The sequence below is a fragment of the Anopheles gambiae genome, chromosome 3, assembly GCF_943734735.2.
Source record: "Anopheles gambiae chromosome 3, idAnoGambNW_F1_1, whole genome shotgun sequence".
In the NCBI taxonomy this organism is placed as follows: domain Eukaryota; kingdom Metazoa; phylum Arthropoda; class Insecta; order Diptera; family Culicidae; genus Anopheles; species Anopheles gambiae.
In genome coordinates, this window is record NC_064602.1 from 73654493 (window position 1) to 73679503 (window position 25011).

The 25011-nt window shown below is 45.0% G+C and overlaps 1 protein-coding gene across 3 annotated transcripts in view; it reads left to right on the forward strand.

The window, feature by feature from the left end:
• Positions 1 to 977: 977 nt before the first annotated feature.
• LOC133392667 (cysteine-rich motor neuron 1 protein) overlaps positions 978 to 25011 on the forward strand; it is a 54051-nt gene continuing 30017 nt past the window's right edge. Inside the window, exons 1-2 of one of the 3 annotated variants that reach the window (XM_061653014.1) lie at positions 978 to 1227; positions 18833 to 19500. In XM_061653014.1, coding sequence (XP_061508998.1) covers positions 19286 to 19500 — 215 coding nt within the window. In that variant the 5' untranslated portion in view covers positions 978 to 1227; positions 18833 to 19285. The remainder of the gene's footprint in view (positions 1228 to 18832; positions 19501 to 25011) is intronic. The other 2 variants (XM_061653016.1, XM_061653017.1) reach the window with 2 other exon arrangements.

A 25011-nucleotide genomic window follows, 5' to 3' on the forward strand; every position in this document is an offset into this window, starting at 1 on the left:
AATTTGAAACGGTTTCTGCAAGTAAACGGGGAAGCCTTCGGAAGGGTATTTTTTGAAGAAATTTAAGTTCTATATATTCCTGTTCCTTCATGATGAATGAAGATATGCTCTTAATTAAGGAAGTAAAATCTTAAAGGTAACATAAAGTAAGGTTTTCCAATCGGAAAGGTTGTAGTGTGTTGATCATCATTCTTGGTATACTGTAAATCTTTCATTAAACAAATTGTATTTTAAATTGTAATAAATAATTAAAATTGAATTTCAAATAAGTTGAAAAAGATTTCCTAGGGTAGGGACATTTTTCGAAGAATGATAGTAAAATATTAAAAAATCCTTTTTTAATTTGATGGAGACGCCCAGTCTTTATATGACGAAAATAAGTTCTGTCAGTACTAAACCATCTAGTTTTAGATTTGAAGCGCAAAATAACGCATTTAAACTTACGTTAAAGTTCGTCAATAGCTACAAGAAGCTTTAAATATAACTAAATGGTAGATTTATCCCTTTCCGCTCGAAGAAATATTCATTCTGCAAACGATAGAATTTGACAAAAATCCAACTGATTCCAAATTTCACGTTTCCGAATCAGCCAAAATGATTTTTGAAACACCCTTTGATACTTTCCCCTACACAAAATATCCCTAGCCGGCATTTGTGCGACCATAAGGCATGCGCCTGCTCCTCACCGCATGCAACAAATGAGCTCCACTTCCAGCGAGAGGGGAAACTTGTAGCCACTCGTGAGTTATGCCGGGTGTCCCGAGGGCATCCTTAGCATCCTTGTTCCTTTTCCTCGGCATCAAATGTGTCTGCTCTTTCCTTTTACCGCCCGTGAGAACTCACCGTTGCACCGAACCGTTCCTTTTCGGGGTTCGTTCACCGATCGGGCTGTTCGGGGCGTTCGGGCGCTGAGTGGCACACCAGCCCACACTGGCGATGGGATGGAAGCGCAATCAAAATATTTGTCAAACGAAACGGCTCACCCTAACAACGGTCAGTTACATAAAGTGTGCCGTACCGTACGGATCGCGTTCGTTTGCCGGTTCGTCGTCCGTCGCCCGGAACGGGAAAACCGCTGTCGATTCGTTGTCCACTTTGCTGTTCGAGCGCGTTTGGTGGGCTAACGCCTCGCGTGTGTTGCGTGCCCAGACGTTTCGCGTGTTGGAGACGCATGGTATCGTGAGTTTTTTGTGTGTGTGTGCGTGGTGAGAAACGATTAAAGGAAAGGTTCGAAAGCTCTTTTCGGTTTTGGGTTGATTTTTGGGGTGGGTTTTTGGGGAGGATATACCTAGCTTTTGGGAGGAATTGTGGTGGTAAAATTAAACTAAAATGTCCCGCGACATGAGAAAACAGTGAATCGGTGTGGGGAAGAGTGCAATTATTAGAAAAGCAAGTGAGCCGGTGGCAGTGAGTGAGCGAAAATACACATTAATTTGCCAACACCAGTGTTGAGTTAGATTTATGAAAATAAATTGTAAATTAATCGTTTCCAAGTAGTGTTTATGTTACAAATTAAACTAAAATCTATTGTCATGCAAATATTAAAAAGCAATCCCCGTCGAGCCATCGTACTAATAGATTCAACCAACACCCCACAACCAGCTAAAAACAAATTCCAAAAACTACACACAGCACAGGAAGCAAAGCTGCCCTAGAGAGAGAGAGAGCGAGCTGCGGGGAAGTGCAGGTAAAACTCATTCCGCGTAATGTCCACACAAAATTTCGCATTCATCTTTTGCCGTCCCTGTTATATGTTTAGTTTTGACTTGCAAACACACACACACGCTGTTGGTCCTTCGTGCACGAAGGTAATTAAAATTTCACTCCCAAAAAAGTAAGGTGTTCCGGTGGAGCAAAGAGACTCTAATAATAACCCCCAGCTAGCGTTAATGTTGGAGCAAAACAATGAATAAATAGAACGCTAAATAAAATACAATATACAAGCAGCAAACATCACTACGGAACAAAACAACACACACGGATTCGCTCACGCGTGAATGGTGTCATATTTCACTTTTTTGTGTGTTTGTTTCGCCAGTGTTAAATGAAGCGACCGACCAAAACCGAATGGGCGCGTGCAAATCTAAACGTGCAAATCCTTCTCAAGGGACACAAACACACATCAACGCGGTGTAGCAGCAGTTGGTACCACTTGGACCCACTTTTGATGACTTTTGGTGGTCGCAATTTATGGTGCAATGCGGTAGCGCGGCCAGGGCAGGGCAGTTGTTTTTTGTTGTTGTTGCGTTGTTCCCCGGGCTTTTTGTTGTTTGAGATCGTGATTGAGCTTTAGACTGTGCTGTGGAACAATGGAGCATGTGGAAAGCTATTGTTATAAGATTACGGGGTCTTTTCATTCGTTGCAAAACCCAGGGAGGCACAGGTGTGAAAATAGTCAGCTGTTTTGCCGTGTAAGCTCAATAAATGTTTAGCGAGCGTGTCTAGTGTCTTACAGTACAATGGAGACGCTTTTTGCTTTTTTTTGTGGGTGTTCGGTTTAAAGTTTTAAAGGTTCTGCTTCTACTACAAAAGCCTTTTTATTTCGAATTACTTCCCCACACAAACTACAGTGCACAGTGCACACGAAGCATTAGCCACGGCTAATGTGCTACTCCCTTCCCGAGTGAGCACAATCAGCAAAAGCTCCCGTGGCAAAGGGCTTCCCTGCAGCAATAAAACCACTCACTGCCATCCCGGGAAGAGGCTTCCGTGTTGTTCCAAGGAAATGGCTCAAATGGTTGTTTATTTGGCAATAAGCTCTGCACACACCCGTGTATCGGTATGTGACTGTGGCGAGTGGTCTTTAAACACGTCCCACAAGGGTGAGAAAGGGGTCCAGTATACACACGTCGTAGCTGGTGTCCGTTTGGCCCTGCCAGGTTAAGCTCTGATTTTACCCAGCGTCCATTAAACACGTCTTTAATCCAAACCACGGCCACCGCCAGTACATTAACACCGTATCACACAGGGGGGGAATGTGTGGGAAAGAGGAAGTAAAAAGGGAAGACAAACAACGTACTATATTGTGCAGAAACTCGTGTGCCCCTTGTGTGCTTCTTGGGACAGAAGTTTGTGTGTGTGTTTGTATTCAACTTCTAAATGGGAGTTCTTCGCTTTGAAGCGCGTCCGGGCTTTTGATGGGCTTCAAAAGCTTGTATGAAAGCAGTGCTTGCTCTTCTCCTCCTCCTCTTAGTTCCCCCTACACAAGCAACATCCATTGCTAATGTCTGGTGTGGGTGTTTGTTCGTCTTACCAGAAGTGATTGAGCAGCGACGCGCAGCAACTTCTTCGTACGATCGTGGGACAGCAAAGATTGTCCGCCCGTCCAGGAGCACACACACACACACTCACACATACCGTTTGGGGTCGGATTTGCTGAACTAATGGAAACCCACTCTTAACAAATCCCTCTGGGGGCATTGCTGCTGCTGCTGCTCTTCACACATTGAAGGTGTACACATTGTTGGACTTGAGCGTAGTGAAAGCTCACCATTTTGCACGTAGCCAACGAACCACCCAAGGAGAAAGTACGTGAGTTGGACCATTTTCTTTGGCCGGTTTTTCTTTGCATTTGTAGCGACTTTCCCCTCCTTACGGAGGGGTCACTCTACGCAGCCTCGATCGATTATATTGTGCCCGGTTCGTGTGCTGCAAAGCTACCGAACCCCTTTGCTTGCGTAAATCCTAGAACCTTCTCACCTCACGAACACTGACGGTGGGTTTTTTTAACAGAGGTTTGGCAACCATTCGGCCGTTTGTTTGCTGTTGGAGTAATTAAAACAGCTCTGTCTGTCGGTCTCTCTCTCTCTCCCTCTCAAAATCCATATCGTCAGCCCGAATTCTGACCCAGCGCGTGCTTTTGCAAGTTCTGGAAGTTTTAATCGATTTGCAGCGTGACCTCACTTTGGGAAAGATTTTGACCGAGATGCTGAAGCATTGAAGTTGAAAAGAATGAATTGAAGGTGGACGAGCAAGTTTCCCAACATTGGATTAGTAGAACATTATCCAAATGAAAACTTTAATTCCTCGCTGCTCAGGGCTTCCACCTGAGCAAGCTGGCGCTGCCTTAAAGGAGCTAAACCTTAATGATGTCTATCGTTAGTTTATTAATTTATTGAGCTTATCGTGTGCTCTTATCCGTCCCGTCCTTTAAGAGTCCTTTGAGTCCCAGTCTTCTAAAGCCCGGGGTGAACGCTAGAAGGACCCTCCACGGGGAGCTACGTTCGAGCGGTAACTAAAGTGCAATCTTACACCGTCCCAAAAACCAAGCGTCTGTAGCTTCTTACCACGAAACTCCGGCCAACGGGGGACCGTCGGTAATTTTCTGAAGACCGGTGTCTATGTCGGTTGTCTCCCCATGGTTCCCCCAGATAATGATCGTGAAAGTGAGTTAATAGAGAGGCGGTCCCCACCTTCAACACTCTAGCCATCAGCGATGCAATTGCTTAGCTCAATTTGCTTCGGGGATCAACAATTACGGCACCAGCACCGGGGTGGCTGGCAAAGCTTATCAGTGGGAACTTCCACTCTCCTAAGAGTCACCCTAAGAGTGGAAATTGGGAGTACCTTGTGCACGCACAACGCCTCCCACAACGGAGAATGGACCAAGTTTTTGGGGGTTATCGTTTCCGTTCGCCCTTGTGGCGTTGGAACGAGTGACGTCGATTAGGGTCGCCGGATGTCGCCCACGATGCCTGCTACTCACCCAATGTCTGGTGGTTGGCGGTGCCTTTTGGTAATCTTTTTAATTAGATCTTCTTATACACTTGTGTACTTCGTGAGGACTTTTTTGTGGGGGAAACTGGGCGGGACGGAGCTGAGCCTAAGCTGGCAGACCACAGTTTTGTCGTCCAATTGCCCTCGGCTCTTGAACTGAGCGATCATGCTGCACCTAGCTATTGAATGCAGTGCAAAAGTTGGTGTAAGAGGTGTATTTCATCGACGGTTCCACACGCCGTACGGAGGGCAACCTCAGCCAGGACTAACTTTCGGGACGTGCAATGGCTTCGAATGATGTACGCGTCACCATGCGCACTCCCGAACACACCACGGAAAGTAACGCGGGGGGAATGACAAAACTTTCCCTCCAAAAGCATTTGTGCGATATCAATTTAACGAGCCTGCACAACGACGACGGTGACAACGACGACAATCTAACACTGTCCCGGATTAGCGCCTTCCGGGCGACTAAATGCTGGGCACGTTTCCCTCGCTGCTCTGTGATACCTTGGTTTCTGGGAAAACGGTCCCAGCAACTTTCCAAAACCCTCCACACTCCACCGGCACCGATGCTGGTCGGCCGTTTAGTCTTAATTAATTTATCTAATATAAAAGCACTTCGTGTTGGTGGCACAAAATTAAGGCTAGTTGAGGCAGGGCTGGTTGAACATGAGCTTTGAGCCGGGTTTTTGCAATTAAAGCGATCGAAACAGTACGGCTTATTGTGTTTTGTGTGCACTTCGTACAAATTTAAATTCGCATAAAAGATATTTCAAATGTGATGGTATACCAGAATTCCATTGAAAACTAAACAAGATAAGCACAAAGGCATTTTTGAGTGTTTTACACCAGCTACAGCGTGCTGGTGTGTTCCAGGGAAAACATCAAGGGAAGCCTTGAACGTGCTACACACACTTTCTGCAAATCCACATCTGTATGTACAGCTCAAACACACAAGCCCATACACACCTACATCTACTCAATCTCAACCCCTTCTAAAAGATCAGCAAACTATTCCTTTAGCCGAGCATGTGCAGAATGTGGATGATTGAATAATCCAACCAGCAACGGTGCGATGCATCACCACCGTGTGTTACAGTGTGGGAGCAAAATTGTGAAATCTTGGCAAATATTTAATCTTCATAAATTCTTATAAATTCATCCCTATATCCCACGCAATCCCACATCCAATTGGGAAGAAAAAACATATCCCTCGTCTCCCCTTTGTGTTGGCCAATTTGTGCAACTGAGCTTTACGTGAGCTTTGTGTTTGTGTATGAGAAGGTCAAGGTAAAATGTTGTTTTTCCATTATCCGTTTCCATCCTGCCCGAACACGGTCCGGAGTTAGGGAGAAAGCATTCGTTCCGGGGAAATTGGCCACCAGTCCAACAAACACATATTTCAATCATCAACACACTGGAGCGTAGTAATGTAAGTGGCATTGTGGAAAGGAAAGCCAAAGCCCTTGACCTGTCCAAGCGGCAAGATAGGTCTCTTGTTGTTTGCACTCGACACAGAGTGCGTTTGAAAAGTAGCTATCAGTAGTTATTCGAAAGCAGCGAGAGAAAAATATAAAGGCCCCGTGCACTTTCTGAGCAACCGAATGGACAGTGTCATGGTTGGTGTGTATGGGAAAGGGTCAGGCAAACAGGATTATGCTTGCGGATTATGGCGGCACAGGGTTGTTTTCGTGCGTCGCGTTTCACTATTGCGTGCAGGCTGGTATCATCATCATTATGAGCATACAGCAGACATCACACATCAGGTTGAAGCTTTACAGCAGCTTTACAACACCTCTTTTTAGAGCCAGCTGTCACCTAGACTTTGGTTATTACTTTCCTAAGACTGGGATGTTAAAAAACTTACTTAGCTTTTGTTTAAGAGCATTTTTGCAGCATTTGTTTGGAGATTCAGAGACAACTTTTTCGAATGTCATACATAACATGACTTCTTATGCATATGTCACTCAAATGATGAGTGTTTTGAACTTTCCTGAGCCATGTCACTGCCACTGAGAGTCAAAAAAGTATGTGTGAGCTGTTTTAGTGAAGGTTACAAGCTTATTTTAAATTAATAATTCTTGCTCACATGACATCCTTTTCTTTACAGGGTTTTTCAGGAGTTCTCATAGCTGTGGGACACTATATAAACACTTTCTTACGTGAAATGAACTTAATGTAATAGGAATTGAACGCTGAAGCACTCTTGTTGGACAAATCCAATTGGAAGTTCCAAGAAGCTTGTCCAAAAAGGGTGCCATAGAGTCCAATTTCCAACATATGAAATTCACTTCTAATGGGAATGAGTCTAGGAAGTGTCCCACAACTATGAGAAACCCTGGAAAACCCTGTACCATGCATGATGATATGCTTGATGAATCATCTAAATTGTCTCAAATTTTCTATTCGACTCACACCATACTGTCCATTCCCAGTAGTTAATTGACTTCAAATATGGGAAACAACCGAATGGCCGCGTTGTTGACCGAGAAACAAATAGCCTAGCGTAAATTGAACGAAAACAAAAATCCACCGCACCAAGCCGCCACTCGATGCAATCAATCCGATTTTAATACATTCCATCGAAAAAGGATAATCAAACCTACGGTGAAAAATAATAACGAAAGCTTCTGTAACCGACCGAAACCATCAGAAGCAAGTTCAATTTATGTCACGCACGCGAACCGATGCCGATCGTCCCACTGCGCCCATCCCACCTCAGTGATCGTGCGTAGAGATCTGCTGGAAAACATTGTTTTCGATTCAGGCATTCCATTCCCATTTGTTTTGGCGTGGTGTGTATTTTTTCTTGCTTTCTTGCATATATTTGAAAACCTGCGTGGGGCTCAGTAGTTTGTTGATTGCTTTTGGGATGGGGCCGCGTATGGTTAGAAAAATAAATTTCACACACACAGACACCAAAAAAGCCCTCCCAAATCCACTGTTGCTGGATATTTGCGTAAAAAATACGATACCAGTATCACAAAAGCTTTTGGAGGAAGATGAGAGGGGCATTTCCGACCCAAAAGCGAAATGGAAGAAATGTGGTAGTTTAAATTTATTTGGAGCAAAGAGCACAAATTTAGCATACCACATGGCCAAACGAAGCACCAAAAAAAAGGCGAACACCGATACGAAAGGCGCAGTGTCACTACTGCTGCCGTTTTTATTTTGTTCTGCCCACTTCAAATCGATATTGATCCGAACAGGATGGGGGATGATTTTTTTACCATATAAAACTGGAATTAACTTTAGCCTCCAAAAGCGCCACGGCGTCACGGTTGGAATACGAAACTAACCGCCCGCCGGGATGCTGGGTCTGTTTTTGTTTTCCTGGTCGGCCGTTTTTGTTTTTTTAGTTGCTCTCATGTTGTTTTGTATTAGCTCGTATGCAAATGAAAACATATTTTTCTATTCAGCTCTGTAAACTCTCTGTAAGCTCTGTAAACAGCAACAAAAAAGACAGTCTCGCACACGGCCCCGGGAGACATGTTCAGTGGATTAGGTCGCTTGCCGCAGGACAGAGTACACAGTTCAATGATAAATCCACTTCATTCCGGGACGGCAAATGGAAAATAATTGTAGAATTGCAAATCCATCCATGGTGGTGGAGCATGCACAACAAAAAAAAATGGCACTTTTGCATTGGCTGGAGACGAAAAAGTGGACCAATTTTTTCTCGACCTGTCACACAGAACCAGTCTCATTTGGAGCATTGTCGAGTCTAATTTTTACAAACCTCGCTTCGGCTCCTTGCAAAGTGAAAATGAAAATAATCCCAACATGTTTGAGCGCTAATGGATGAGAGCGTTGGAGCGGGAAGACAATCACTTATCACTTTGGTTAATGGTGGCAGCTCTTTGCTGACCTTCAACGTCTGTCGCCCCGTCGCCATGGTCGATTGAACAGTAGAAAACTCCCCGCGATGGTGACCTTTTTCGTTAGATTCACTGGTGGGCTTGGTTGGGAATGCAAAATTCAACAAGTACTAGCATCGTTACGGCGCGAGTGCAGTGAAGCGACAGAGAAAAACATAATAATCACCAACGTCTTTGTGTTGACGTTATTATTTAAGCTTACGGTGTGGACCTTTTTTGTCACTGCTGTCTCTCCCTCTCATCTTTGTCATTCTCTGGCTGCTCTTCATTTACATTGTGCTACTTTTCAGGTCGCTGATGAACTTCTTCGTTACTCTTCATGCTTTTACTTCTACCGCGAGCTTAAAATTTTAATCCTCAGCTTAGTTCATTTTTCGGTCACACTTTGCGCCCCTTCCGACGGGGCAGCGCAGCAGCGGAAGTGGCAAATCTTGTTGCAAACGCTTGGCACAAAAATAGTCCACATTGAACGCTGTGTAGGGTTTTGGTTTGAGAGTTAGATGAACGTATTGTGAAAGCGCAACGGTTCGTTTGTTGATTTAAATTTTACGCTCTCCCGGCGTAGCTGACGGCCAAAAGTTGCTCGTTAACAATGGCTGTCCAGTTGGTTGGAAAGTGGCATGAATCAGAAGTCTAAATTGTAGTTGCAGGGGTTTTTGCATAACAGATTATGGAACAACAATAACATAATACTTGAAAAAGAGTTATTTGAAGTTGAAAAGAATAAGAAAACTAAGCTGTAAATAGTGTAGCGACCTTAGCCGCAACCTAAGCCAGAACAGAACATCTGAAATACGAAATAGGTCAAATTAGTAAAATTTAGGGTACGATAATATTACATTCAAACCCCAAACGACACTATTTACGTATATTGCGAGCACGAGCAACTTCAGATGATTAATAGCGAGACTGCACCACGAGGGTCGTTCAGGCGGAAATGATGCGAAAACCAGAGATATCAATTGATAAGGCGATATCGATTTACACGAAAAAAACGGCACTATAAAAAATTTTCTTGCAGCACTTTCGTTAAAAAAAAGTGTAATGATATGTAGCGACCTTAGCCGCAACAAGTTCTCCACACAAGCGGCTACGTGTAGATGGAGCTGAAGGCGGCATACATGGTTCGGGCGGCTGACACTCAGCGAGAACAATTTATGAGAAGAGAGTGAGAAGCGAACGAGACGAGCGAAGCGATGGCGAAAAAAGGCCATTCTGGTGTTGGTGATCGCGGGAAACGGTGTTATAGTAGCGAGATTATAAAAATTAATTAAATTAGTTATAGTTCAAATAAATAAAAAGTTTGTTTTATTTAGTAGTTGGAAATAGCTTTTATCTGCCATTTAGTGTTAGTTGTTTCAATAGTAAAAAACACAATAAACAAACCAAACTGGAAAATAAAAGGAAAGTACTTAAAAAAATAAACATAAAAACCCTGCTTTTAAGAGAAGAATGCAGAGTGAAGCAAAATTTAACTACGACTTCCGGGATGCAAAGAACAGCCGAACAAAGTAGCAAGCGTACAATAATAACAACGCACAACAAAATGGGAAGCCTTTTTTCCCACCAACAAAAGAATAGCAATGGCTACTGGGAAAAGGAAAGAAAAGCCATACACGACCCCCCCACCCCTTTAGACCCCCGGCTTAACTCACCTTTGCGTTTGTGATGTTTACTTTTTGTCCTTTTGTCCAGCTTCTTTTTTGTGCCATTCACCGCACCATCTCGATCCGGAAAGTTTATGTGCCATTTTGTACGAAAACTTCAAGCTGGCAAGAGGGAGGCCGAAGGTCCACTACGCTGGACTTTCCCTGGATTTAGGTTTCCAGGTTCCGTTCTTTAGCAAAAGGGACGGAGAGTTTTCCAACGCCATTTAATTAATATTCCGTTGCCAAGCAGCAGCAAACCGGTCGTGGACTGCTCGCGCTATCCCACCGCGGTAAGCGACCACGAACAGGTGAGATAGAAATTGGTAACTTGGGGGCAGAACTCGAAACCCACCGCGGTAAGCGACCACGAAAAGGTGAGGTAGAAATAGGTAACCACCGGGGCAGAACTCGAAACCCTTGCGTGAAAAGTTTGCGGACAGTGAAACGTTTTTTCCTAACTTTAAGAATCCAAAGATGGCACTCTCCGTCTGCAGTCGTTTCCAAGTGACTGGAGCAAACTGGAGGGTTTGTGTGAAAAAAAAACGGGCGTCTAAGAAGGTAAAATGTAGCAGTGAAAAACAAGAAGAACCCAAAGTAGATGAAGAAGAAAATGGAAGGAAAAGTCACGGTGGTAAAAATTCATTAGACTCGACTCCTTCCGAAACGGGTGTACTACTACTGCTGCTGCTGCAGCCAGAGTGCTCAAATAACGCAGGATGAAAGTGTAATTACTTAGGCCCGCAAGAGGCTGTCTCTCGTGTTGCTGATAATGGTGCTGTGTAAGACGATGCTGTCGAAGACGGCCGACGATGGGAACGATGATGATGATGATGATGATGACGAAGGGTTTTATGCGGCACGACAGAATGAGTAGTTTCTAGTTTCACCCCTTTTTTGTTGCTGCTGCTCCTCTCGAGAGATTGACCTTTCTTTTGATAGTCAGCCGGTAGACCTTTACCTTTATGGTTTATTACACACCGTAGGGCTTGATGGTGCGACAAAAGAGCTACTAGTCACGGTATCAAACAGTGTAACATCGTGACATTTTGGGGGTAATATGAATGCCTAGCGAAAACATTTGCCAAGGACACGATGACGCAATAGGAATGTTTCCGAGAAGCAATCAGCTTATTGACAATTTATCAAAAACTTGTCCGGAAGTTTGACTTCCAGTTAGGAATAACACCCGTACCTTAGTAGGCAAATGCTAGCAAGATGAAATTGAAGCTCCACAGTGCTGATGAAATAAATATTTACCCTACAACCAAATATGTGACGTGAACTTGAACTTAAAGAAATACCTTAAAGTAAGCAAGAAACCCTCACAAGCACCTGGGGAATTAAGAAGCAGCAGCAGCAGCAAAAAAGTTAACTCCCAGTGTGTAAGTCCCAACGACACAACACAGTCCTTTGCATACCCTTCGGAGGACCTTAAAAACTGATCCCAAAACTTGAACTTTTAGGCTTTATCTCTTGCGAAATTGTTGGGGATGTGAAATTCCTCGCACGTCCAGTTTCGGAATCTCTTCCCCCCAAAACGGAAGGCAGCAAGTAGCTCTGCGAACGTCTCGGCGAGATGCCGAAGGGTGGTAGCCAAACAGCATTCCAGCAAAGATAACATGAAACATTTTCCCCGGCAATCTCTCTCTCTCTCTCTTTTTCTCCGGTGATGAAAGTTTTGAGCCCGGGTGCGATAAAAGAAATGAAATATCGACGAGCTGAGAGGGTAAGGTTTCGAGGCACTTTGAGAAAGTGCCGATCGAACGAACGCGAGAGTTGGTGAAAACTATTGCAAAATCAAACATTGGCTACAAGTGGCATATTGGCTGGACGAGGAGAGTGTGGAACGCCAACGCGGTGAAGGTGGTTCAGTTCAGTGGGAAATAGTGCAAACACAACTTCAAACGAAGCTCTAATCAGGACAGTTTACGAATGTAAACGATTCGTTTGTGTTTGCCTGACATTCGAGACGATTGGCACACGGTGAGCGATCGATTCCAACTGCTTGCGCTACTAGTTCGCTCGTTTGTCGTTTGGAGAGTTTGGTAGCTTGAGAGATGAAAGGGAGCCTTTGAGCAACATTGACTTCTTTTTTGCATCGCCCACACGCGTGCCGCCTCTACGCTACCGCCCTCAAACAAAAGGGAACAGCGAAACAAAGAAGGAAAACTACTCAAACTTTAACGGAATGCGAAACGAACCGTATCGATCGATGCCAGATTGAAATGGTGTTCGATACACAGCTACTGAACGCTTTCAGTGTGCGGTGGGTTTGCAAGGATAGGGGAGGTTTGGGCGAAAGGAGTCCTTCTGCTTTGCTCTATCTCTCCTCTGCTCGTGCTTTTCTATCCCAATTCAACGGTCCGTGCTGCCGTGCGACTAGCAGTTTGTAAACAGGGATCCCCCCGGCAGATAGCTCCGGATACGGATTCCAGGGAAAGGCTTCTTCGAATTTTGCAACCTCATTTCCACCATCTCGATCGCAATCGAGGTCCCATTGAGCGGTTCGTGTTCGTGCGCCAGCAGTCGGACAAATCGATTCCGATTGTCGGACAAATATCCTTTCCGATCTGTGAGGAGAACCGGGGAGGGGAGGGGTGCAATGGGCCTCAAATAGACAATGGATGACAAATGATGAGGATAGAAATTTCTCACGCTCACACCGCGCTTCAAGTCTATTGTGTGTCGCTGGCCTCGAGGGCTTGCTCGATTGTTTCTTTTTTTGCGTTACCGTGGGTTCATTTTCAGTTATTGGGAAAGCTCCCATCCTTCTTGGAGCTCATTCTCGGGTGGGTTTTTTGTCGTTCCTCACAGCCGACCAGAGAGTGACCGGGGTGGAAAGATAGAGTAAAGAATTTGATTCAAAAGCATGCACCATTGATATCCATCCATTGGACAGATTTTTCCCCATTAAGGAGGTGTAGTAACAAAACTCTGGCATCATTCGTTATCTTTTGCTGTGCTGTGCGTTGTAGTGTTGGTTAGTGTTTTGTCTTCCCTGCTCCAAACCTTCTCTGCACGTATCTTTCTGAACCATCAAACATTAGGAGGTTGAATAGGGGGAGAAAAAGTTAAGCAGTAGTTCCCCGGACCCGATTAAGGTTCGATTCGGACCGGTTCACAACGGCCGAAGCGCATCAATTTGTTTCCCATTGGAAGATTTGTGGAATAGCCTACTGCCGGCGTAATGGATGGCAATTCGTACGGAATGACTGTACGCATCTGTTGGCTGGAGGAGAGTTTTTGTCCAGATATTTGAGCCCTTTAAAGAACAAAGTTCCTTCGTCAAACATGTAGCCTTACTGCAATTTACTAAAACAATGTTTGAAAATGCCGTGCTTTCATGAGTACACCTTAACCGAAATGCCATTGTTTCGTTGCGCGCTAACGTATACGGGTTCTTAAGCTATCTCCACGTGACATTGAAATGGTGCAGTGTCTACTGTTTAGCTTTGTAACCGGTAGGTCTTCGGTTCGACTCTCATCTGAACCGTAATAATTCCGATTTTAAATTGGAATAAATGTGTCAGATCATGTAGATTGATGTATAAAATTATCCCCTTAGAACAGGGGTCTCCAAACTTTTCAGTTCGCGGGCCGCATTGCTTCACAATCAACGTTGTTGAAGGCCATTTTGACGCTACCTTTAGAATGAGTGGAACTTAAATTCTCGTTTTAATAAGAAAATACTAACAAAATATATCAAATTTCTGCAGCTTTATTTTATTGAATCTTAATTTTCGTCTTTCAGAAAAAATAAAATAAATTTTGATTAAATAGTCAGAAAAGACAGTTATTTAATTATACCTTTACCCAGTCATCGCGGGCCGCATTAAAGGCTCTTGAGGGCCGCAAGCGGCCCGCGGGCCGTAGTTTGGAGACCCCTACCTTAGAAAGTAATTCATTGAATCCTCACGACAAGCACGCTAAGCAACGTAAAACCTTTTTCCTACTTAGTATATATTATGAATAATCTTCTAGTGACGTTACAGCATCTGGAATTGATAAATCGCAAATATTGTAAGATTTATATTGTATCCCATAGCGTAAGACAACTCCGCTTCCTTTAGATTTAATGTCTCTGGTACTACAGTATGCAGATATTTTTAATCCAATAAACTCCGATCATCCTTCAGATTTTATAGCTTCTCTCATTCTGCTTTATGTCCTGCCGAGAACCACTCCCGAGTAACAAAACCCCGAGCGTCGAGCACTTTGGCGACCGTTGACAAACGCCAACCGCCACCAGGTTCAGCATCCATGAATAAATCAGCTCTTGGGACATGATTGCAGCAAATTGCGCTCACTTCCACCCTCCACCTTCTGGAAGAGCAACAAAGCAAAGCAGTGTTGGCTTAATATCCTCCACTTTTTAATTACCCGTCTCGCTTCTCCTCGCTCACGCCAAGCCAATGCGGTCTTGGACGTTGCCGCCTGGTGGTCATTTTCTTGCTCATCGCCTTTTGCCGCTAATTATAGTCCCGGGGAAAGTTTCGCTCCACTCATCTTCTCTCCGGCCTCGAACATAATCGTAATGGCTCGGTAATAAATCATCGCTTAAATGAACGCCTATTGAGAAAGGCTGGGGAAGCCGCCCGTGCCCTCTGCGAACAGCATCCGAAGGAAGCGTAACCTCAAACACATAAGCGGATCTTGTTTTCTTTTTTTTCTGTACCGTGCCGGATCTTGTCTGTCTCGGCGTACAAATGCCTAACTTAAAGCAGACGCACACACGCACACACCGGCGGAAATTGGCGTAACTGAGGCAGCAAAAGAAAAAAATCAATACAGCAGCAGCCCCATACACAGAGATTTGTTTGGTGTGACATTCACCGTAACCACCGTAACGAGACGACCCAGTTTGTCCTCACCAAAACCGCCCACAAATTGGACCAGATCCTGGTATGCGCTTCTACCATTCCGTCCACCTTGGACTTTCCCCTTTTCTCCCACTTTCTGGCAGTTCAAAAATTGGCCACATTAAGCATAATTTATAAGCGTCTATTTACGCAGTTTTACGGCCTGCGGAAACTTTCTGTCCATCGCGCTCGTCCCGCTCGTCCCGCCCGGTGACGCAGCACTGACAGCGGCCGACGGGGCATGTAATCCGATAAGGACGCCCGGTGGCAGTTTCCGTTTAGCGCCAAGCCACCTCCCTGTTCCCGTTTGATTCAACCTGGGTGCGCACAGTGGGTTTTTGATTTCCGGAACCCACCCACCCGCCGAGCGATGTCTATGGTATCTGTTTGACGATGCCAAAGACCGAAGCGAGAAAAAGACCATCAGAATTCGCTTGTATTCCGCCGTTCTGTGGTATTCTTTTTGCGCCCAAGAATGCGTTAACTTCATCTCGAGCGCGTTTTCTCCGCGTGAACCAGTGAGCTTTTGTTACACGAGCGAAGGGAGCGCAAATTTCTCGCAAAAGCGCCAGTAAGCGCCAGCCGCCGGGCAAAAGTGTGCTGTGCTGAGCTTTTTTTACAATCAGCCCGCGGGTTATCATATTTTATACACGAGAATAGCGCTCGCTTTTTTTTGTGTGTTGTTGCTCAGTTCCGTTCCATTTATCCAGCGGTCGTTTGCTTGCGCGGGATCTTAAGGATTACAGCAATTTTAAGGCACTCTTTGGCTTGAGAATATCAACGACCTGTCTTCACCCATTCCCGACGGGGGCTTACAAGCAGACGCAATCCATCCCAGGAAAGGTAAAACTCCGCGAGGGGGGAGGGGAGCATGTTTTCTGATTCAGGGCATTTTTCCTCATTCGTGGTTTATGGTCCCTTGAGCAGACCCAGTTCTTTCCCATTGGGTTGGGTTTGTTTGGTTTGAAATATTAAAGGTAAGCTTGGGTGCGAACGTAAACGAGCTCTGGCCGGGAGGCCCCCTTTTGTACGGCGTGGAAAAAAGCAAATCTGGAACAACTGTCGGGGACTGTAAAATCCCGAAATTATGAAGTTGGTTACGCTCGTTCGCAGGCGGGAGGTTTCAGCTCGCCGTATCAAGTTTCAACCCCAACTAAAATGGCTTAATCTTCAGGTTATGCTGCTTGAAGGACTTCATTTCATCGGAACAAACGGTAGCAGCTTCCTGTAGAGAGCTTGCGCTCCTGCGCTGTATATTGTGAAAATGTGTTGAAAGAAGGGCGCAAGAAGCACGACAGAACGTACCGAACACAGCTCGGGCCCGGGCCAATAGCATTAACAGCATCAGCACAGGATGTTACGGCAATATTACCAATTTAGAGACAATAAAACCTTATTAATCTTGTTATTTATTCATAAACACTCAATTCCTCCGCGGCCTCTCGTGCAGGATTACGCAGCACGGCACGAGACGGAGTGGAAACGGGTCGAATCGACGGAGTGTTAACAGCTCGCCACACCGTTCACTGCCGTGGCTTTGCCTTTCGCGAAATTCTACCGCGCGTGTATTAGGCAACGGAGCGGAATTATTGCCCGCTTTCCGGGAAGTGTCCGTAGATTATGAAGCACACAGACGGGCACCCGAGCAAACCCCGGCAAGTAATAAAGAAAGCCCGCGCGTGTGGGATGTGTGTGTGGGAGCGCCAAGCTTTCTGGACCGAAGCAGTTCGGGATTAAAACCACTCGTTTTCGGGGAGAGTGGTTTCGAGTAGCAAATTTTGTAGTAAGTTGCACCCTTTCCTTTGCGCGCTCCCAACAATAGAACGTACTTTGTGAGCCCCTCCGTGTGGGTGTGTGTGTGTGGGTGCTAGTAGCAACTTCTCACGCACATCTTACCGCCCACTTGTCGACTGACGGGTCACGGTGCAAAAACGGGCATTAGCTTTTGCAGTGGGGTTTTTGGTGCGTGTGTGTGTGTGTGGGTAGCGATTGTAGTCGGCAGTAAGCCGAAATGGGTTTGCCCCGTCGTTTAACGTCATACTTTTGACGAGCTTTGAGAAGGGAGAGCGAGCTTTCGTACGAGTGGTTTTGCTTAAAGATGGATGTAATTTAATGGAATTTATTTTGGAAACAAGAGATTTGTGAAATGAAAATAGAATAAAGCGAATAAATTTGTTTTCTGAGCCACTTTATGCATTTTAACATAATCCAATTTAGTTCAAAATTTCAAACTATTCTAATTGTAGAAGAATCAAACATAAGATCACAATGTTTTACAATATTACATTACAATCTGTACATGTTGACGCCTTAAAGTTATGTTTGATAGACGTATATCAGCAATGTTTCTATGGAAAACAAATAAACGAAATTCTCCTTCTGATAAAGACTAATGAAATTAGATATTTTAATTAAAACTCTTTTGAAACCGTTATACAAGCTGGTAGCTTCCCATAAACATATCATCTATCGTACCATACCATGTATCTGTCCGGTATCATTTCACCTGATCCTGACAGCAAAATATCATTTCACTCATATCACTTACGATGATCGCTTTTGCTTCGCTTGATTTATTTATTCATTTTACCCTGCTCATTCGCAACCACATCTCGCAGCAGCAGCTTGCTGCATGACGTTTGCCGCTTTCGGTTACGTTATGTGAGTTTTCCTCCAGTTTGTTGTTTGTGTTTAATTTGTGATGAAATTAAATGTCATTCGGTAACGAAAAATTCCTTCATTTTCATTTCACATTTCACCCCACTTTCTGTTCGTCACACTCCCCACACATATACCCTCGAACATCCTCAATGTACGCAAGCGAACGCTTTAACGCACGGTATCATCACTGTACTAACCGAACACGTGTGTGTGTTTTAAATATCTCCCCCCCCCAACAGGTTAATCCTCAACCAAGCAAGCCGGACCTGTTCACGCGGATGTAACGATTAATTTCATCATTTCAACGCCCGGCAACGGGAGCGGACGGGCATGCTTTCCCCGCTGGTTTAATTCCCATACAATGTAGCGCGCTGCAGAACAAAGTAACGGTCCCACGCATGCCACGATGACAACCGTTGACCATTTAAAAGATAATAAAGCTTAACGTACGAAACGATTATTCCCGGTCGCCCGCGGCTGCAGCAAAAAATGCGATGAAAATCATTAAAAAAACAAAGTAGGCGAAAAGTAAAATTGCTTCAAGAAGAGGTTTACTGCGAGCGAAACAAAAAAAAAGAGTAGCATTGCAACACACACACACACACACTGGCTCGCTTATTCACTGTGCAAGTGGTAGGAAAGTCGGAAAAAATTGAGCAGAAAATCGTCGTCGTCGGTTGCATGGGGAGGGCACTGTCGTAAATTAAATTTTATGCACCATACGGAACCATCATCGAAGCTTGAGGGGCAAACTGTGCCGTTCGGGTGTCAGTACAGTAAACCGAGGGCAGGGATAGAGAGAGAGAGAGAGAGAGAGCAGTGTAGCAGCAGTGTCTTTCGAGCTGTCAGTGGTGATTTTATTTTATTTCCCTAATGGTTTATGGGTGGGCGTCGCGCATCCCGCTCCTTGAGGTTGCGTGCGCGCTCCCTGTCCATTTGTGGCAATGGAAATCGTAATTTACGCGAGCGCTCTCCACTCTTTCAACGGCTCGTTTGAGTCGTGATGGGCCGTGCCTGTGTAGGCAGCGTGTTTTTCATGTTTGCAATTTTCTATTTCATTTTCCAGCATTAAAAGAAGCACAACACAGACGCAGTAAGCCATGCGAAATAATCAGAACTGATGTGCGTTGTGGCGGCAAGAGAGAGTTTCGCTTTCAATAGTGACGCGTAGTGACGCCGGAACCGTTGTTTCGCCCGGCCGGAAACAGTGTAATCCCGAAGGCCAGAAAACGAATCACGCAGTTTTGCTACAAAAAAGCGGCCAGATTAGGGCGTAGGATTTGGCAGTGCACGCGGTATCTTTAACGCTGCTCGATTGGCGTTGTTTTGGCAACAAAAAAAGAAACTTACATCGAAAAAAGTGTGATTTCGTGCTGTGTTCCCGCTTTGACCGTGCTTCTTCATAAGTGTTGAGTGAGTGTGCGTGAGTGAGCGTGAGTGTTCGAATCACACACACACACACACACATACAGGAGATCCCACAAAACCCTCCCCGTCCAACGCGGGATGCCATGAGTCGATGGGCGAGAAAATGGGAAAAGTTCTAGCGGCCATCCCGGCGCTCAACGGCAGCATATCGACGATAAATTTCAGCATTAAGCTGCTCATCTACTGTTTGATGGTGCTGAATGTGAAAACTTTCGGCCTGAAGTGCGTCTGCAATCCGGACGAGTGCGACATCATCCGGCCGGAGGACTGCCCGGGCAAGGGCTACATCGTGTGGGATCCGTGCAAGTGAGTATCGGCCCTTTTCTGTTCGTTCTGTTTTTTTTCTTCTTTCATCTATTTAATCTGTACGCTTTCGATTTGCCCATGCCCACACGCCCACTCAATTTGGGCAATTTTTGCTATGGCTGTCCGCCCTTCATGTGAAAGTGACGTGTGCCTAAGGGTCGGTGTACGCTTCCATTCGATGGGTTCATGGATGGCGCAATGGAAAGGGATCGAGTGGTCCTGAAAAAATCGATCCACTCTCCTCTCTGTACGCTGCGAGGACATTTGAGACACATTATTGCCTGCATAACGAAAGAGAGAAAGAGAGTACAACATACAGACGCTAGCTGTGGCTTAAATTGGGTCAATTTTTTAGCATTTGCAAACGAAGCTGGTAACGTTAGATTTTATTAGCACGACATTTAGATTAGTTCCATGAAGTGTGGTTTAAGTTTCTGTGTTCTGTTTGAACTCTGGCGGACTGTTTTCCGCTTTGTCCGGTCCGAAACCGATGGGCACAGCTGCACACATGCCCGATCGCACAACATTTGGACGAAATTTAAACCCTGCTAAAAGGAAGGGCTTGGCCTATTAAAAAGAACATTTTAAGCTTCAAATTTATGATGACCCCATGCTCGGAGCGGCCCAAAATGGTTAATGCAACAAGTTTTTCTATGTTTCGGGCTGAGGAGTTTTGAAAGGGGCAACAAGTTATGGCCGGGGTTGTAGGGCTGCTCAAAATGGCATCAAATGAATTTATTCCCAGCACGTACCCCTGAAGGGCTTGATGAGATAGAATAGATAACCCGTGTGTTTTTTTTGCTCGTAGTGAGCAACATCTGTTGGATGAATCCGTTGAAAGCGTATAGTTTGAAGCGATGTAAAAGGCATTTGTTTTACAGTGTCTTATGATTTAGACGTTTGATTTTCGATGATGAAAATGATTGTTGATGTGTTACTTGTTAGGTCGTTGTTCTTTCTTGTATCGATTGATAGGGAACATTTATCAACTCCTCCATGCAAATGATGTGGGTAAGGGCCAATGTCATCAGCAGCGCGGCGCAATGCACCGAGCATTAGTATGCCGTACGGAGCATTTGAGGAAATTTGTAAAGCTTTTTGGCTTCCCCGTACCAGCGGAGCAAAGTTTGTTTTGTTAACTTTCGCTCGTTTGTGCCCCACCGAATTTGTAATCTTGAACTCAAAACGACGAAGAAGTCTGCACCGCGGGAGACGACGATTTACATGCGACATGTTTGGGTGAAGCTTTTCCTTTTCTTTTTTTTTGAAGTATGTGACAGGAATGATGTCTTGACATGACATGGTCACGACCGCACAGTCCGAGATTGTGGTATGACATGGTGCAAAAACATTAAGTTATCGCCACGGTAAGGTCGGAGGCGTAAAGTTACTCACACTCACGAGAGTATTTGCTCGGTTGGAAAAGTTGACAGAAAGTTACTTTCTGTTAGTTCCGAGAAAATTTAAAAACAGGATGAAATGTGCTAGAAAGGTGTGTTCAGAGTTTTGTGTTACTTTAAATCCATAAAAGGTTAAACACCTTGACGGTTCATTTTTGGAATTTATTTAGCTCTCCAGAAAAGCTTTTTATCAAAGATGATTCCCTTACTTTTTGTTAGTTTTTTACATTTCTTAAATAGAGCGAAAGGTTCTAATTCGTTTATAATATCCTCACCTACGATTTGCCCGGATTTTCACTAACTGACCGCACCATAAGCAAATCGACTTTGGTATTATTGTGCAACTGAACCGTCATCAAGACCAGAAACAATGTACTAGACTCTGATTAGGATAGCTTAGCGGCTGGCATGGGCCCACCAAAAACCTCTCGAAACAACCAAACCCTACTCCAACATGTCGCTCAAACGACACCGAACAAGGTCGTTAGCAACCGTAAGCCCCATTACAGACCTACAGAAACTACACGTCGATACGTTCAGCTTTCGGCTTGAAATTAACCGCAATAAAGCCAGCCATTTTTACAACAACACACAAAACCAAATCCTAATGATGATCGCTTGGTGTGTTATATGCTTTCCCTGCGTGGTAGTAGTCGCAGCACGATTCGCTCGCCGTAACGCCCACAAAGCACTCATAAATGTCACTCTCAGGCTGGCCCCGGATGGTCTTGGTGTGGCAGCTTATGGTGTGAGTGAGGTGAAACTACTACACGCCATAAATTAGCCGCTTTATCGGCCACACGTGCCCCGCCCTGTGCCCTAGCTCGAACACGTAAAATCGTAAAACCATGCTTTAGCTTCAAATTTATATCTTCCAAATAGTGCAATTAACACTACCACCTTCCCTTCATCTGCTACACGGCCATTTACCCACTCACTGCTTTCGGTGTCGTTTGGATCGCGAAGCGTTTCCCAATCCGCAGGTGGTGGTGGCAATCTCCCATTCCCGCTCACCTTGAACTGCTAATTTATGGTCACTTCGTGTGAGGCACCCATTTCGGAAATCAGTTCACAATTCCAGTATCCTTTCGTGGTATGGGGTAAGGTAAGGTTGCGGGGCATGCACTTGGAATCCAGTATCACGCAAACCCCCGTCGACCTATGGTGGCTGAAGCAGCGAGGTGTAGGTATCGGTGCTGCCGTGCTTAAATTGTGCCTAAAAATTGACTCACGTGATCAAAAACAACGGTCAGTAGCCTCGCTTAAGTACCTTCCGCTACGCTAATTACACCTTCACGGGTGTAATGAATGGGTTTGAGCAAAAAATGGAAGGAAGAAAAATTCACTTAGAAAGCAGTAGAGAGCAAAAACTGGGGGAGAAAAAGTCAAATTCATCCAATTACCAATTACGGAACGAATGCACGAAAGGGAAGCTTTTTCCGTTCAGTCCGACAAAAAATCTGTATGCAAGTGCAATGAGCATCGTATAGAGGTAGGACCCGAAGGACAATTTATTGGGCATCGCCTGCTTCGAGTCTAGCCTTTCAGGCCTTTTTTTTGCAACGTCTCATTGGGCTAGTCTTATTCGACACGAAACAAGAAAAAAAGTGTTGTAAAAGCTCTGCCCCTTGTTGTCCCTTAATCCACTGCTCAAAGTCCCGTGCTAGGTGTTTGGGGGAGTGTTTTACATGTTATTTTGCCTGCTTGGGTTGCGCCGATTTCCTGGCCAAAGCAAAACAGCACTCCGTTTCGTGTACGACTTCGAAATCTCTTGACAGCAAATTCCCGTGATTCCTTCGTACCGATATTTGCATGCTACAATCTGAGCCGAGTACAATCGACGCCCACAAAAAATAGGTGTGTACGTATGTATGTATAGGCGTACATGGGTCCAACAATAGCCGTGTGTTTTCTTTGCACCCATTCGTGTTGGGCAGGCTTGGTTTCGCTCGCCTTTTTTTGTGTGTCGTTTCTGCACAAATCCTTTGCTCTTTTTGACACCTTGATCGAGATCCCGCTTACCCGAACCGGCCTGGACTGGGAAAGCGGCAAGGGGAAAGTTTTCCGCTTTCCCTCTTTTGGGGTTGATTGTAGTCCCACTGTTTTCGTTGAACTTCCCTTGCCAAACACTGCCTCTGTGTTCTGTGGCTGTACGGGGCGTACCTTTGCTTCGTTATGCTTGCTTCATTTTTCAAAACTCCAAACGCCCCAAGTGTGAGAATATTGCTCCATTCGGTCCTATGCGTGTGTATGTGTGTGTGCGATTTTGCTCTTTTTGGTGAAGCCATTCCTTTCCTGCCCTTCTGCTGCGACCAAATCGCACTCACTCGGTGTGGGTGTCAATAATGCTTGGCAATGGAGAAAGGGCGGGCCACCGAAACTAGCCCGAAAAGGTAGCAAAGCAAATAACGATACGAAGAAGTAAAGGTTGGGAGGGAAAATCACGACAAGCGATGAATATTCAACGGGAATGAAAACCTGCCCCTAAACTTTGGCACAGCAAGCTCCGGTCGGTCGGTCGGTTGTGCCCCGGAGCGATCAAGGGATGAACTATGAATTCTTAGTTTCTACTATGCACACTGCTGTGTCCTGGCCCCGGGCAAAAGGTACAAGAAAGAGGAGGTGCTGATTATTTGCTGATAAACTCGCCCTCACTTTGGGAGTGTGGAAGTGAAGCACCCGGGGGCGACAGAAAAAGAAAAGAACAAGGTAGTAAACAGCAGCAGCAGCAGCAGCAGCAGCAGTCACAGAACTTTGGTCTTTACAGCCGGGGCAGCAGCGCGGGACTGGCTTGACCATGGGACGCTAGGATTATCGTTGGCTAAAAACTTTTGGAAGTAGCTGTGTTGTATGTATGTGTTTTTTTTTTCTCCCCACTCTGTATATTCCCTTCCATTCTAACCGAGTATTTATGTAAGCGAATGTGTTGGCGAGTGAAGTTCTTAAATGGATATGGGTAGGGAAAGGGAAAGTTCAGAGCTGGTTGTGCTTGTTTCAGCACACAGCAGAGGATAAGAGGTGAAATGTTCTTCTACGTAGCTGGTAATTGCTGACCATTTGTCTACGGCAGTGGCAAGTTCTCGGTATTATTGCTTTACCTCCTGCCTTGCTTGGACAGCTGCAAACGGCGAAAGGACAGGAAAAGGTACAGTGTTGAATATACTCGAATGTTTGTGAATGATAACCTGCTTTCAATTACACTAACGAGCTTACAGAGACACATTTGGCTCTTTTCTTTTAAAATCGGAATGAAACTCCATTCTATCGTTTCGGGTTTATAAATTCTGACTTCACAGCAATGGAGAAATAAAGTGAAAATCTGTCTATATGTACATAAGCTCCAAATTATTCTGTGCACAGCATTGAGAGCAGCAATTGAAAATGAAGCACATTTTAAATGCTCTAAACCCCCACGCGGTTTTCGCTACGGCTTCAAACGATAATGGCATTCATTCGAAGTAAAGCAGCCAATTAACCATGGAGACGCCTGGTGCTTCATGCCGGCCGAGTGGTGTGTGTGTGTGAGTGTGGTAATAGTTTTCCACTCATTTCACCGTTTGATCGAATGGAGAGCACCTCTGCCCGTAGTGTTGCCCTAACGACATTCTAGCAGCAGTGCTCCAAACCAAAATCGATGCTCGTAAAACCAAATGGCAAAAAGTCACGAACCTTTACGATGCCGGCGGTTTCCTGTTTGGGTAATGGAGGGAGCTGGCGGTGTTGGAAAATGATTGCTATAGTTATTTCCCACGTTTCGAATGCTCCACTCACAGGCAGGTAGTTTGCAACGGTGTGATGTGGAATATTCGCAAAGTGGAACAACTGAAAAAGAGGAGAGAGTGAATAAGCACACTGCACACAGCTTGTTTTGGAGTTGATGGAAATTGTTAAATTTAATGTATCGCTGCGGGGGAGCATTGCTACATCAATACACACCCACACTCACACACTCGATAAATCATTTTCCACTAGCCCCGGGGGTGGCGAAAAGCGTTGCTGTCCAGTGAATTATTGTACTGAACAGTTTCTCACCAAACTTCCCTTTGGGCTTGTTCACTTTTTATTGTTAAAAGTTTTCGTTTTATGTTATTTTCACCTCGCCTGATTTTCA